Raw genomic sequence first — 15664 nt, forward strand, 5'->3', positions numbered from 1 at the left:
AATAGTTTATTTTAAAAAGTGCTCATTGCATTATAAATTATTTTTTTTTATATAGACGGGATAATGACTCAGAAAAATTTATTCCGAAAACTACTCAATGCCTAAAAAATTTTCAAAAAACTTATCTGACGAATTTTTTTCTTGTGTATGTTTCTCTAAAATTTTTTTTTAAGCTGTTTTTTCATATTTTAGTGCATTTTGTAATAAAAGTTTGCAATCAATTTCACCTACCCAAATTGGCTTTCACTACGGAATACGTTTTGTACTAAACTCTTTCAAAAACTAATTTTTATCTAAAGATTTTTTTCGCGAACTAATTTCTCATTTTAAAAAAGGAGTTTCGTAAAAATTGATTTTTTCAAAAAATTTATTATTTTCTGTCTATTTTGTTATTTATTTTTTTTCTAATTCGAGATAAATTTTTGTAAGTATATACATACATATGTATATTTGTTTATAAAATTTTGTGATAAAAATAGAAACACAACGCGATAAAAATTATAAATTCCATACACATTTAACATAACAAAACAGAAAGCTTTAAAACGACTCAGTTTACTCTTTGGAAAGCATGAAAAAAAAATTTACACAATAAATATTGACAAGCTTTTTTTTATTGTAATGACACTGGTATTTATGATGCCCAATTTTGTCATTAAATGTTTTGTAATTTAATTCGCAGTGGACATTCGGGGTATACATACGTTTGTTTCCATATTTCGTTTTGTAAATGGCACACATTTTTTTAATTTTTGTTTTTTTTTTTGTAATTTAATTGTTTGGTGAAAATGCGGTATTGGAAAATTTAAATAAAAAAATGCATATCACTTGTTACATTGTATAATTTTTATGAACCTTTTTTCGTACCATACTGCACATTTTATTTTCTACAAACGCGTTCAAATGCTTTGCGCCAACTAGATTTTGTATTACCACAAATAGTTTTTACTAAAACACATTTAAATATTTATTCAGAACTAACATTTTACACGGGTTTCCTCAGCATAAGCTTCGAGCTACAACAAAAACAACAACCGACGTTTTTACACTGCAAAATTATAAAAATCTACTAATTCGCATAGCCTTACCTTAGCACTGCTTTGTTTTAAGTTGGAATTCAAGTCGCTACCCCCTTTTCTCCTACCATTTATTGCAGTATTATGGGCTCGCATAGTTTAAGCGAACATTCAGACGAAGGCTTCGAGGAGAACGATGCACTGGAAGTGGGCGGTGCTGTCGGTAAAATTGTGTCGCGCTTCATCGATCGCGTCTGCACTGAGGGCGGTGTAACCTCCGAGCACATACGCAATCTGCATGACATGGTGCCTGGTGTGGTGCACATGCACATTGAAATGCTGGAGTCGGTGTATCTGGAGTCCAAACGCCATCCACATGTGCAGAAGCCGAAGATACAAACGCCATGCCTGCTGCCAGGCGAGGAGATTGTAACAGATCACTTGCGCTGCTATCTCATGCCCGATGGGCGCGAAGATGACACACAAAGTTGGATACCAGCCGAAGGTGCACTGTTCTTAACAAACTATCGCATCGTGTTCAAGGGTAGGTCAAATGGGAGTCGCAATTTATAAAATAATGAAATTTGGATTAACCCCAAATACTTTTAGGTTCACCCTGTGATCCGCTCGCTTGCGAACAGACCATCATACGCGCCTTTCCCATCTCCTCGCTGCTGAAGGAGAAAAAGATCTCAGTACTTTACCTATCGCATTTAGATCAAACTCTGCCAGAGGGTTTACAGTTACGCTCCAGCACCTTTCAGCTAATGAAAATCGCATTCGACACGGAGGTGACACCAGAAATGATTGAGACTTTCCGCAAAATACTCACGAAGGCGCGGCATCCGATCGACGAATTCGAACACTTCGCCTTCCAATCGTACGGTACCATAATGCATGGCACTGCACCATCTAAAACCAAAGAAAAATACTCAACACTAAAGGGTTTCGCTAAGAAAACAATTTTACGCAAATTCAAACAAAAAGCACCAACTAAACGCAAATTGGTTGCTTCGACACTCGATTTTGATACGCTCGCACCATCGACGGAAGCCATCGATACACATTCACTTGACGATGAACTCGAAGATGATGAGTTCGAAACAAATACGGACACCATGCCACGCCTGCTGACCGCCAAGGATGTAGAACGCATGCGGGAACGCAGTTATGTGCGCGATTGGAAGCGTTTGGGTTTTGATGATGCACAAAATGGCTTCCGCATAACCACTGTGAATGCCAATTACAGTCTCTGTCGTTCGTATCCTGCACTCTTGGTAGCACCGGTGCAAATAAATGACGCCGCACTATTACATTTGGTGCGCTGCTACAAGAGTCAACGCATACCGGTGGCGACGTGGCGTCACCGCAATGGTGCTTTGCTGATAAGAGGCGCGCTGCCACACAGCAAGTCGGTTATCGGTGAGTTTAATAAGATTTTCATTGCAAGCGAATTGGTGATGTTATTTGAAAATTTTAAATTCATAACAGGCATGCTTAAAAACTCCACGGGTTCGAACACGATGTCACACGACGTCGCCAACTATCACGAACAGGATAAATACATTTCAGCGCTCATTGACTCAATGCCGAAAAATCTCTCTCTAGCATTGGCGCAATACAATTTGACCGGCATGAATTTGTCAATGAATTCGCTGCTATTGAACGCTGGTGATGAGTCGTCCTACCTTAACCGCGCAGACACTTCATTGACGCCGGAAGTTAGTCGCAAACATAAGTCCGCACATTCAGCGAGCAGTGATGCGAAATCAAATAACTGGACCGATTCGTTGAAACCAAAATCGAATACAATAAAAAATAACTCATCAGTCTCAGCAGCTGCGTCAGCGTATCGAAAGTTGCGGCTGTATGTTTTAGGTAATTAGCATATTTTGTAACACTCCTATATTCACTTCTTCATTCTCGTACTCACCTCTTTTTTCTTTTCGCATGTGTCAGGTGAAAAATCTCAAACAAAATCTGGCATCAATGCAGATCTCTGCGCCGAATTCATAGCCGTCGACTATGCTGACTATCGGCAATCACGCATCGCTTTCAAGAAGCTTATGCGCGCATGCCTACCCTCGAATACAACCAACGAAGCGGATCAAACGTTCGCCAAAAGCGTTGAACAATCCGAGTGGCTGCAACAAATCTCTTCGCTTCTGCAGCTTTCTGGCGCTGTGGTCGATTTAATGGATTTGCAAGAGTCAAGTGTGATGCTCTCGCTGGAGGATGGCTGGGATATTACCGCGCAAATATCTTCGATTGCACAACTATGTCTCGATCCATACTATCGCACAATGGAGGGCTTCCGTGTACTCATCGAGAAGGATTGGATTGCATTTGGACATCGTTTTGCACATCGTAGCAATTTGAAGCCAACGCATGGCAATTCGAGTATAGCATTTGCGCCAACTTTCTTGCAATTTTTAGATGCTGTTTACCAAATACAAAAACAATTTCCAATGGCATTTGAATTCAATGAGTTTTATGTACGCTTCTTGGCCTACCACATGGTTTCGTGTCGTTTTCGCACTTTTCTCTTTGACTGTGAAGTGGAACGTTTCGATTTGGGTATCGCTTCAGTAGAGGATAAACGGGGTTCATTGAGCACCAAACATCACATGCTAGGTAATAATAAGTTTAAGCTTGTGCGTGTTGAACTATCTGGTGTGCAGTACCATTAACTTAATTAACACATTTCTCTAATCGCAGCTAACACCGGTTCCGATGACGAGTGCGTCTACCCCATGGACGTACGCAGCAAGGCGGCACAATCTGCGGTGAATTTCAATCGCATCGGTCACTCCATCTTCGACTACATCGAACGTCAGCATGCGAAGTCACAGATTTTCTACAATTTCATGTACTGTGTACGCGACGATGTACTACGTCCGCAGAGCTCTTTGCCTGCCCTAGATCTCTGGCCCTACTATACCAACGAAGAGTTGGCGCAGGGTCCACCGTACGATCTGGAGTTGACAAATGCCGATGATGAAATTGATCTCTCAGAGTTGCGTGGCAAACGAATTGTAATTAGCGCTGGCTATGATAATATCGAAAAGAGTAACCCCAATGCATTTGTTTGTCTATTGAGTGATGTGCGACAAGCGGAAACCGAACGTGGCCATCTGCCACAAAAATGGTTGCAAGTGTGGGATCAATTGGAGGTACCCCAAATGGAAGAGCTGACGCGCAAGTCATCGTTGAGTAGTATTCTATTGCAATCGCACGGAAAATTAGCGCACAAACGTTCCACTTTGGAGATACTCATGAAGGGTCGCTTAAGTGGCTATCAGGATAAATTCTTTCATCCACATCGTTTCGAGAAGCATCCCTATACAACACCCACCAATTGCAATCACTGCACCAAGCTGCTATGGGGTCCAGTCGGTTATCGCTGCATGGACTGTGGCAATTCTTATCACGAAAAATGCACCGAGGTGTCATTGAAGAACTGCACCAAATATAAGGCCGTGGATGGTGTAGTGCCGCCAAATGTCAACATATCGCAGGGTGACACCTCAAGTATAGCATCGAGTGCCGCTACAACGGCGCGTACTTCAAGTCATCATTTCTACAATCAATTTAGCAGCAATGTGGCGGAGAATCGAACACATGAGGGGTGAGTGTGATGACCTAAAACGTAGTGGTTTTATTTTTAATTTAAATGCTCGCAAATCCATGCATACATTTGGCTCGTCGAAGAAACCTATGTAGATTTATTATAAGAATGAATACGATTTGTTAGAGACTATATATTTTTGGAAGGCTTGATCCGGATTTTTTTTTTTTATTCCCTTAGGTTTTGGTTTCTTAAAAGGGGCGGATTGCTAGTCTAGCAGACCGCCCTATATATTCTTTAATCTTCTGATTATTCTTAATTCATTCTACGACTTTCTTTTCTCTTTTTCAAGGCATCTTTATAAACGCGGCGCCCTGCTGAAAGGCTGGAAGCAGCGTTGGTTTGTGCTGGACTCCATAAAACATCAACTGCGTTATTATGATTCTGGCGAGGATTCACAATGCAAAGGGGTTATAGGTGAGTTGTCGAATGGAAATATTTACTAAAATCTTATTATCAGAAAACTGAAAAATAAACGTAAGCTGCATTTGATAGTAGTAGGTTGAATAAGGAAATGAATTAGCAACCATAGTTTACGGGGTGTGCAGAGTGTACAGAGTGGTTAGCACTTCGATGATGCGGGTTCGATCCCTGCTGAAGTCTAGGAAAAGAAGTCTGATGAGAAGATGTGGTGATCTCCGAAATAGCAGCTATAACTTCCACCGCTTAGACATTGTTGCTTTTAACATTTTTCCTAATAAACCTTTTCCTGGTACAAAGCTCAATAACAATATTAAAACAAAACTTATTTTAAAATTGCGTAATACAAAAAAAAACTACGCTCTTTTATAAAACTTTCTAAAATATTTAATTGCCTTTTTTACATATTTTTAATCCTGACACAGAATTGGCCGAAGTGCAATCAGTTACGCCAGCGCAACCAGCACAAATTGGTACGAAGCGCATAGACGAGAAGGGCTTCTTTGATGTAAGTAATCACACAAATACTCCTATGCATATACATATGTACTTATGTTAAGGCCTTTTTTCTCGAGCTTTTGAGTTTTTGGATTATGTCACTCTGATCGTGATAGATACGGTGTTGGACGCAACAGGTCTTTTTTATATTTTTATTTTTTTTTAATGTATCAGTTTGGCCCTTGATAACTCTTATAGTTGTTGTTTCCCCAAAAAATAAAGTATAATGATTTATATCGATTTCTATATTGTTGCTCGCAAAATTGAGCGTACGGTTTTTTGTGTTAATATTCGCAATGTTTTACATGCTAGAATTTTTTGTTAATTTTGTATTAAAATGCTGCTTATATTTTAGTAAACCCCATTTAAATTCAAGCATGAAACAGTGTACGAAAAATAAGAAAAATCTGCAAAGTTTTAGCAAAATCGCAAATATTTTTAATATGAATTTCATGATAGAATTCGGGTATGCAGTTTTATAGCCCATTAAATTTTAGTATAATAATGTGCAAATTTCAAATGTCTAAAAATTCGCGTTGATTTTTGAGAATTTTTTTTGCTGACTGCCTTACCCATTTGTTCCATATAAAGTATTTTCAGATTTTTTTCGTTATACAATGCATTTTTTTTAGAAATTCTTATTAAAACAGTATATGGCTAGCATAAAGTGAAAATTTGTTAAGTCCAATTTTTAAAAATTTACAGGAGAAAAGAAAAACAGAAAACTAATTTTAATTTTTTTTTTGTTGGTGTATTCAAACTAAAACATAACTGTACTATTTGGTAGAATTCGACATTAATAAAAATTCTGCGTTCCTTTGAATTTTTCGGCTTCTTTGCGCTTTCTTTTAAAATCTTCATTTCACTGCCTAAAAATAGGTAGAAATAAAATAAGTAGTTCGGTGTTTTTGAAAACGATTTTTAATTTTCCTTGTTTTCTGTATCACAATGTTAGTTTTTACAAAAAGTAGACTTGGCAACTTTTCACTCCTAGCTAGCGATGTGCATATACATCGTACATCAAAATTTTATCAACGGCCCTTATTGTCTCCAAAGTTCTGTTAGCTGAAAATGCGGCTTTGAATTTTTCCAACACCCGTCTGGAAGTAGAGACCTGCGCTCATCTAAACAGCTTCTTCTGAATCTTATCCAAACCACTTATTTTCGCAGAGCTGTGGGCTTTATTTTTAATATAAAATTTTGTTAAATTTTTTAAGTTTGCCATAATCACTTAAGCAATGGCAAAAAAGGCAACCAAGGAAACCTAAATCGTGGTAATTTTTAAACTACTCTATTTTTTAGCAGAAAAGACTAAAACTTACATAAAATCCGTCCCTGTTTATGACAATAAATTTTGCAGTACAAATTCTCTCTTTTTTTCGAGATAGTTTCGATACAATTCAGCTCACGAATTAACCTGTGTTGAGCGAAAATATTTTGTTAGGTGTCATGAAAAGAAGCAAATATTATAATTTACATGGAAAAAGGGGCCCTACTTTTCGATATGAAGTTGAAGGCACCTTGGTGTACAGAATATGTATACATATCGTTGATGAAATGTAGAAAGGCCCTAACTGAAATTTTTTCAAGAAAACATTTTGTTGCGTTTTTAAGTAGTAGCTCATACTAAAACCAGTGACGAAAATAACAGTTAAATATCAAGTTTTTTATTTTTAGATCATTGCAAAATCGTTATTTTTTCCATTCAAGAACAGTCGTTAAATTTGGATTTTTTTATTTTTCGATAAAAAATCATCGTTATATTGGATTTTTATTTATGATTTATGATCTTAAAACCGATATGTAGATAAATACATACATATGTATGGATGTACAAAGATATGATATACTCATAAATATATATTTCATATCTATACTCTCATTTTTCACATAGCTGAAGACCAATCGGCGCACCTACAACTTTTATGCGGTTAATGCGAATTTAGCACAAGAATGGATTGAGAAAATTCAAGCTTGCTTACAGTAAATGAATTTAGCTGCTCATTGGGAGCATTTCCTCATACATATTTCCGTTTCTTGCGTGTATTATTTTTTACGTATAAATATTTTAGCTAAGCTAAGCTTAACATAGAAAAAAAATTAATTAAACTACAAAAAATGGACGACCAAATGAAATAAGTATAAATAAAAAAATATATAGCGTTATACTCAAAGTTTAGCAGCGGTAATGAAGCGAAAAAACAAAAACAAAAATATACAAAATTACATATACAATATATTAGCATTATTTAAGCAATTATGTTTAAGAAACTTTGTGTGTGATTATTATTTTCTGCTTCGCTTTTGTAATATTTTTTTTTTAAAGAAATCAAATGAAATATTTTATACTTTAATTACGCTGCCAACAGCAAATAAAAAAATATTAATCGTTAGTAAAAAAAAAAATAATAATTAATTAAATATACATAAATATCGACGCTCTCCCATCTGTGTGCGTAAGTGTGTGTGCGCGCGCGCATTTTGTATTTACATACATACTTGCATACTACATAGTATAAATTAGCTTTGGCTTCAATTCTTATTATCTCTTTACGAAAAACGCAATTTCTCTGTAGTACTAGATGATATTGCGATGCATTTGTATGTCCTGTATAGTAGTATATACATAATAAATGAGTTATAGATCGATTAGTCTAATTATTCTTATAATAATTATTAAAAGTTTTTTTTTTTTACTATTTAAAAAACATATTTTATAGACAAGCTGCAATTACCCTGTATTTAATAGAGAGGTGAGTTTTGAAAATTACTTTTTTCTATATTTCAATAAATATGCATACATACATAAACAAAAAACGCCTATAAGTAAATGTATACAGAGATGGGCAGCTAAATAGAGCCAATATTTAATTGTGTAGATATTTCGAAATAAATTGCATATTTTACAAATCAACCGAAATGTATAACAGCAGGTGTAAAAACGCGTGTAAAGAAATACATGAAAGAAATTGTTGTGCTCTATTTGGTGGTTAACCTCTGTACACAATAAAATATACATACAAAAAACCTTGTGTACCAAAAGATATTTGAAAATGCTTTTCCGCATGCTAACCTAAATGTAAAAAAAATACATAACATAAATACATACATAAATAACTTAATAAATAGACTTTTTCAATGTGATCAACCGATTAAATACTAATACATACATACATATATACATACATACAACAAGAAAGTTAAATTTATAAATAAATAGCATACATGTATTGTTTAATATTTAATAATTGAAATTTTCTCATTGTTGAAGGAAGGGAAAGAAAGGTAAGCACAACATCGGAAAAAGGCTCAACCAACTTTACCGTACCGGTTATGCAATGTTTGCCTGACCTTTTTTTTTTTGAGGCGGAAATAATGGGCAGTGTTTGCCTTTTATTCTTCAGGCCTTGATATGTATGTACTTAGGGTGGTCCGTTTTTATGTATGTGATACACAAATTTGACTGCTCTCACCCCCTAGCATTTTTCTGTATCAAAAAAAAAAAATATTTCGAAATAAAAAAATATTTAAATATTTTTATTTTATATATTTAAAATATGATTAAATAAACATTGGGCATTGTTATTGCAAGTTTCCTGAAGAGAAGCAAAGCTTTCCCGTCGAAAATTATAGAATTTCAAGACATCTGTACAATTTCTACGGAAATTTTTTCGCCCCACATAAAACACATGGAAAACTTTGATTGCTTTGAACGGCCACAAAATAGTTTCTTATTTCAAAATAATAAGAAAATAGGGGAGTATTTTTTCGGTATAGAACATTCCTAGGGAGTGAGAGCATTAAAATTCCGACTTTACTTTATTTGGGCCCCCTAATGTACATACTAGGTGCGCAAGATTTTTTTACTTTCGTGATTCTTCGTATTATATACTTGGAATTTTTTAAGTAATTAGGGGACTCTTCGGGACTTTACGGGATACCTCTGGTTATATGTTTTGGGATCAAACAGGATTTTCAGGACTACTTCTGGCCCCTGGGGATTTTCGGGATTGTTTCAGGATTATCGAGACATTCGGGATTCTCTGAACTATTTCGGGACTACTTCGGAATTCGCGGGAACACTACTTCGAGATACTACTACTTTGGAATTTTCCGAACTATTTCAAGATTAAGTGATCGTAACTTTGCTAGAAGTGGTTCGGCAACAAATTTAAATACACTTTAAATTATATTTTTTTAAGCAAAAGGGTTTAGGTTCTAAAATTTATTAAAGAAGATGGAATAAAAATATTAAATTTAAAAAAATAAAAATTATTCTATTGTTTGCCACTTATGTTTATTTATTTTTAAGAATTTTCAATTAAAACACATCTCATTTTCCAACAAAACCCTGTTTAAAACTTTGTAGAAAACTAAAAAAAAATCAACAAATTTTCATCCAAATTTCAAACATTTTTTTTAGAAGTGTTAGAATTTTTTTATTATACAGTTTTATAGCACACTCAATTGTAGTGTAATAATTTGCAAGTTTCAAGCGCCTAAAATTCAACGTTTATTTTTTAGATTTTTTTGTCGCATTTGCTTCCATTTAAAGAATAAACACAGTTTATTTTCATATGAAGGAAAACCGCAAAATCTTACGGTTAGAAAACGTCTCAAAATCTTGACCTCAACATTTGGGAACCCATTGTGAAACGAACTGTGAACAGCCCAATTGATTTGAATCGAAGAATAACTTAAAAATTGTACTAAAATCGAAAATAACTAGTTACAGGTTGGGTAATGAAAATTGTGAATGCCATGAGTGCTGGGAAAGTTACTCCTTTGACTATACAATTTTTTACGCATAGCGGATAAACTACGCAGATTCCGGAAAATACCCAGCATTAGTACTTAAGTAAAGGCCTTACTTAACGTCAATCCTGTAACAGGACAAACCCATTGAGCTATATACACCCTTATTCAACCTACTATTATCAAGGGCAACTGATTCGCCGCTATTTCCTAACAAACAAGTCGTGGGACAAGTCACAATAACACTATTGAAATAAACATTATTACGCCATAATAAAATTAACAAATAGACCCATTCCAGATGTAATGAAATGAGTCGTTGAATTTTTTAAATAGCTCTGCTATAAAAGACTTTAAAGTAAATATGTACATACCAATTTCAAGAATTTTCAAACAATAACAATTTGCTCGTTTATTTAAGCGACACTAACCACTAAAGGAATGTTGTCCAGTACACAATATTCAGTATAAAAAAGGAGAATGGAAAAAAGAAACGCGAAAATTTATCAATATAAATCGCTGTGGCATGTCCATGGCAGAATGTGTCATACTGTGGCTCAATTATGGATTCACGGTGATGATTCTACATAAAAATATTAGTGATATTATTCGTATTTATTTATTACAACATTTAAAAATCAAAGCGGTCACGCATCACCTTTCTCACCTTCAAATCACCCAAATCGTGTATATTCTCATCCGAATAACCCTTCATGGCTTTCGTTGCCACGGGTCCCATATAGTTATTGACCACAGCAAATTCCATCAACGATAGGAATACAAATACCGAACATGATGACATCCACACATCGATGGCTTTCACATAGGATACGGGCGGCAGCGATTGTTGTGATTGTGTATTTTGTGTAGCGAGTGTTAGTAGCGATGTGACGCCGAGTGTGACGCGTGCCGGTATCGCTTCGGGTTTAATCCAAAATGAAATCCATGACATGACCACAATAAGTGCAGATGGAATGTAGCTGTGAGTGAGGAGTGGAATGAGGAATGAATTTAAAAAAAAAATAAAAATGTGCTTCATTTACCGTAATAGGGGCACTTACGTGTGAAAGAGATGATAGCCAAGACGTCGACGCAGATTGAAAACTATAGCCAGGCAAGTGAAATTACCTGAAAAATTTATTTTGGGAAACTCATAAATGTCGATAGATAAACATCCAAGAAATAATTTCTATGCGAAATACGTATATGGAATTTAGATAAGGATATGAATATGTTCATGTCATCGCTATCACTACATTAATGAAAGTATATGCATGTATGTAAATAAAAGTTTTGTTTTTAATTATTTTGAAATCCAAAAGATATGTCTTATTGAGATCGCCTTTCTCATTGCAGATTATGATTTCCTCACGCTATAAAAAAAAAATTAACTAATCATTTCGCGACAGAAATACTGCTTCACTTTTTGTTTTTTTTATGTTAATATTAGCTTGTTTTAAGCATTTCTAATAAAATTAAATTAAAAGCTTCGTGTTTTTTTGAGGCATTTGAAATTTTCTAAGGATTTTTTCAGGGCCGTTCAGAGTTTTCGGTAGTCTACATGTTTTAATTTTCGCGACTGCGGAAATTTTTCGATGTTTTTGTTTTACGCTTTATGATTTTCTCGGAGTTTCTGTATTTTTTCGAAGATTTTCTGGGTTATTTGTATTTAATGTTCCGGGATCAAGTTTACTTTTCAGATTACCGAGAGTCGTCGTGCTTTACGTTTTGCGACTCTTCTGCATTTTTCGGATTCGTTTTACTTTTCGCGAGCTTCGGGATTTTTTCGGACTTTTCTGAACTTTGGGAATTTTTTCGAGACATTTTTGGAAATTCTCTCAACTTCTTCTGCGCTTTCCTGGATTCTTGGTTTCGATTTGCCGGATTATTCACGCGATTTTTCATGATTTTTTGCTTTTCCGAGACTTTTTAGTATTCTTCCAGTTTTACTTTTTGGGTTTTTACAGGACTTCTCTGAGTTTTATTTTTTTTTTGAACTTTGTAATTTTTTTAGAACTTCACGATTTTTTTCGAAGTTTTCTAGATTTTTCGTAGCTATTTAGAGTTTTGGTGCTTTCTTTTCCGGGATTATTTGGAGCTTTTCGAGACTTTTCGGTATTCTTCAGATTTAACATTTTGGAATTTTACCAGGCTTTGCAGATTCTGCAAGTTTTATTTTTCGAGAGCTTTAAGCATTTTTCCAGGACTATTCGGAATTTTTTCGGTGTTGGTCGTATACTACTTTTCGTTATTCTTTCCGACTTTAGGAGCTTTTCAGTATACTTATTCCCAGTTTCGCCAATCAATATTAAAAATTATCAGGTTGAAAAAAAAAAACTTGAAGAGTTTTGGTCCATATTGAATTTCAAATAAAGTTTGTGCCTTGAGTCTTTGGTTTTTGCGCAGCTCCTTGTATGCGCAGTGCTTATGTATGTATGTATGTATGGACGAATGGGTGAGTGTGTGCGTGTGTGTGTGTGTGAATTTTTGCACCCGTATTAAATTTCATTTATCCACCTAAATATAAAATAATCATACCTGTCGAGTATTCTATGGTACAATCGGTTGTATAATTATTCGATATATCCAATTGTGGTAATTCAATTTCGCTATTAACCACCAACGGATCGGTCATATTCCAAATGAATACCAAATCTTCAACCGTGTGTGATACTAAAACAGAAAGTTAGTTACATAAGTTCAAACAAGAAATAAATTACTAATTTAAACCAAAACAACTTACAACTCTCAATCATCATGGAACAAATTTGTGTATCATGTGGATAGGATTCGAATTTCATGGCACAAGATAACACCAAAGTTAGTCTGCAAAGGCAAAGTAGGCAATGGGATTACATATTTCAATTTAATGTTCTGTTAAATTTTTATGAAAAAAATGCATTCTCATCAACAAAGCAATTGCATACTCGTAACTCACTTTGACATGTAGAGCAATGTCTTGTCATGATATAGCCATAGGTAATGATTCGGTATGCTCATCTCATGGAATGTGACTTTTTTTGGCATTCTTGAAGAAGCAATCTGGCCGCCAAATGCTATGCAACCAATCGACATCCAGTATACGATACTGTTCGCTCATGTTCTCTGGCAGTCGCAGGCGGGGATCACGCCAACTTTGTGCTAGGAATACGTCGGTGACGTATGTCTATAAGTAGAGATAGTTATGCATATTCTTGAATTTTGCAAAATAGTTTTTTTTTTTAATTTTTTGTTTTGTGTATTTACCATCGATTCTTCATTGATCGAATCCAATGACAACACTGTCACATGAAAATAGACAACGGTCGGCTGTCCGAGTAATTTTGGCGCGCGATTTTTATCGTAATTTTTCGATGGTATTGGCAATATATCAGGCAACGATAAGCTGGATTCGATGCCGGTGACTAATTCTGCACTTTCAGTGATATTTCTAAAAATTAAAGATGGTGATTATTTTGTAAATGAAAGTAATTTTTTCCAGGTTTAAAGTTTGTTATTTTTTAATCTAAATTATAGCTCTGGCAAAGCCGATCCCAAGTTGGGTTGAGTAAAGGGAAGGGGCTATACAAAAGGCAGTAAGAGGATAGCAAACAGAATTCCCTCGACGAAACCTGCTGTATCTCTGCCCAAGTCAAGGCGATTGGCAGCTGAAATATGAGCATTGAAAGCGCTGCAGCAAGTCGGATATCGTAAAAGTTCAAGAATCGAGAGGGCAATCGTCACGGAGGTGCAAATGGCAAGGGTAGGAGTGCTACGCCAAAATCCCCCAACGTCGAGACACCACACTTGTTCGCCCTACGAGCTCTGTCAAGGGCGTTCACTCTTCCCTTTACTTACACGGGCCCTAGCACCCGTGAATGAGGAGGAGTACCAAGCCAGGCAATTAAACTGTCTACTCGTATTTAAGGCAAATCCCAGTACATTTACAACATTCTAAAGCGGCTTTAGCAGTTTTGGCAGGGACATTTTATAAGCAGAGAAGCCCCCTTCCTCTTTCTCTGCAACCACCAGCTCGTACCATACGGAGTACTTTCAGGGTGGTTCTTTGCCATCCATTCGTACGATATGACTAAGTCAGCGCAGCGCCAAATTTTGATTCGTTGGACTATGTCAATGTCGCTGTAAAGCTCATACAGCTCATAATTCCATAGTGTGTGTGGTACGTCGAGAGAGGACTTTACTACTTTATTATTATCGGCTTTCACGATAGTTTCCCAAGTGTATGAGTTCCTCAAAAGCTTCAAAATCCTATCTTTCAGATGTTAACAATGGCATAGGTGCCTAGGCGCGTATGCACTGAGTGCTTGTTTGATGACAGCAAATACTTCGTTTTGTCCTCATTCACCTCCAGATCTAAACGCTTTTCTTTTTATTTAATTTCTAGACACAGACTTTTCGCCATCGGTATACGTGGGCCAGGTGGAGTGTTTTAAAAAAATGGACCAGTGCGGTTCAGTTGCGCAGTTCTTATTATCTTCTTGAACTTCAGATTAAAGAAATCTAACGAAACCTCTTTTGGTATCAAACTGCTCCTTTCCAATTTTGTCAGAGCTAATGGTGTTGCTCAGCGTCATGTTACACAATCGTTTTACAGCGCAATTCTGACTTGTGTGGACAGCAACAATAATAAGTTTTTCATTAAAAACGGCCTCAAGCTCAATAAAAATTGTTGAATATAATTGTCATAAGACCATAAAATAACAAAAACAAAAAATTTTTTCTTTTTTTAATTTAATTTTCTTTTAATTTTTATATTTGAATATGAAAAATATATATTTTTTAAATAGCTTATTTTTTTAACTGATGTACTTTCTTTTCTTTTTTAATTAATTTTTATTTTAATTGTATACTTTTCAATTCATTTAATTTGCAGGACCTTTTTAATTTTTTTTATCTAATTCTCCTTTAATTTCTAGTTTAGTTTATTTATATACATATATTATGACAAGCGAAGTGTCAAATCCATTCAGAAGTTTGCATGTATAAACTTAAACACGTGCATCCAATTTGCTGATGTAACATTTAGCATATTCTATGCAAAATATGTACTCGAATTATGTCAATTGCAAATATAGAAATATTAAATTGTCAAAATGCACATTACTCACCTGAAACCATGAACACAATTGCACAGCAATATTGATTTTTCCAACAAATACAAATGAATAACGAAAATGACTAGAAATCTTTGTTGATTCAGTTGTTTAAGCACCGTACGCATTTTGTTGCACACACAACGGTATTGAAGTGAAAGTTTCATATGCATTTATATAATAAATATTAAAGCACTGCTGTGACGTTATTTTATGTACCAAGTAAACGCGCAGCATAAATTTTAAATTTAATT

The 15664-nt window shown here is 35.2% G+C and overlaps 1 protein-coding gene and 1 pseudogene across 1 annotated transcript; one reads left to right on the forward strand and one right to left on the reverse strand.

The window, feature by feature from the left end:
- Positions 1-1156: 1156 nt before the first annotated feature.
- LOC118750957 (myotubularin-related protein 13-like) lies at positions 1157-7747 on the forward strand (the record flags this gene model as incomplete). Its single annotated transcript, XM_036485708.1, is given in 8 exon segments — positions 1157-1560; positions 1626-2438; positions 2508-2894; positions 2976-3650; positions 3735-4644; positions 4937-5061; positions 5490-5572; positions 7457-7747. Coding segments are annotated over 8 exon segments (3490 nt in total), but the record flags the coding sequence as incomplete, so codon positions are not given.
- Positions 7748-10610: 2863 nt separating this feature from the next.
- On the reverse strand, positions 10611-15633 carry LOC118750958 (annotated as a pseudogene).
- Positions 15634-15664: the final 31 nt, after the last annotated feature.

The sequence above is a fragment of the Rhagoletis pomonella genome, unplaced genomic scaffold (genome assembly GCF_013731165.1).
Source record: "Rhagoletis pomonella isolate Grant_MI unplaced genomic scaffold, Rhpom_1.0 Rhpom_scaffold_00474, whole genome shotgun sequence".
NCBI lineage: Eukaryota > Metazoa > Arthropoda > Insecta > Diptera > Tephritidae > Rhagoletis > Rhagoletis pomonella.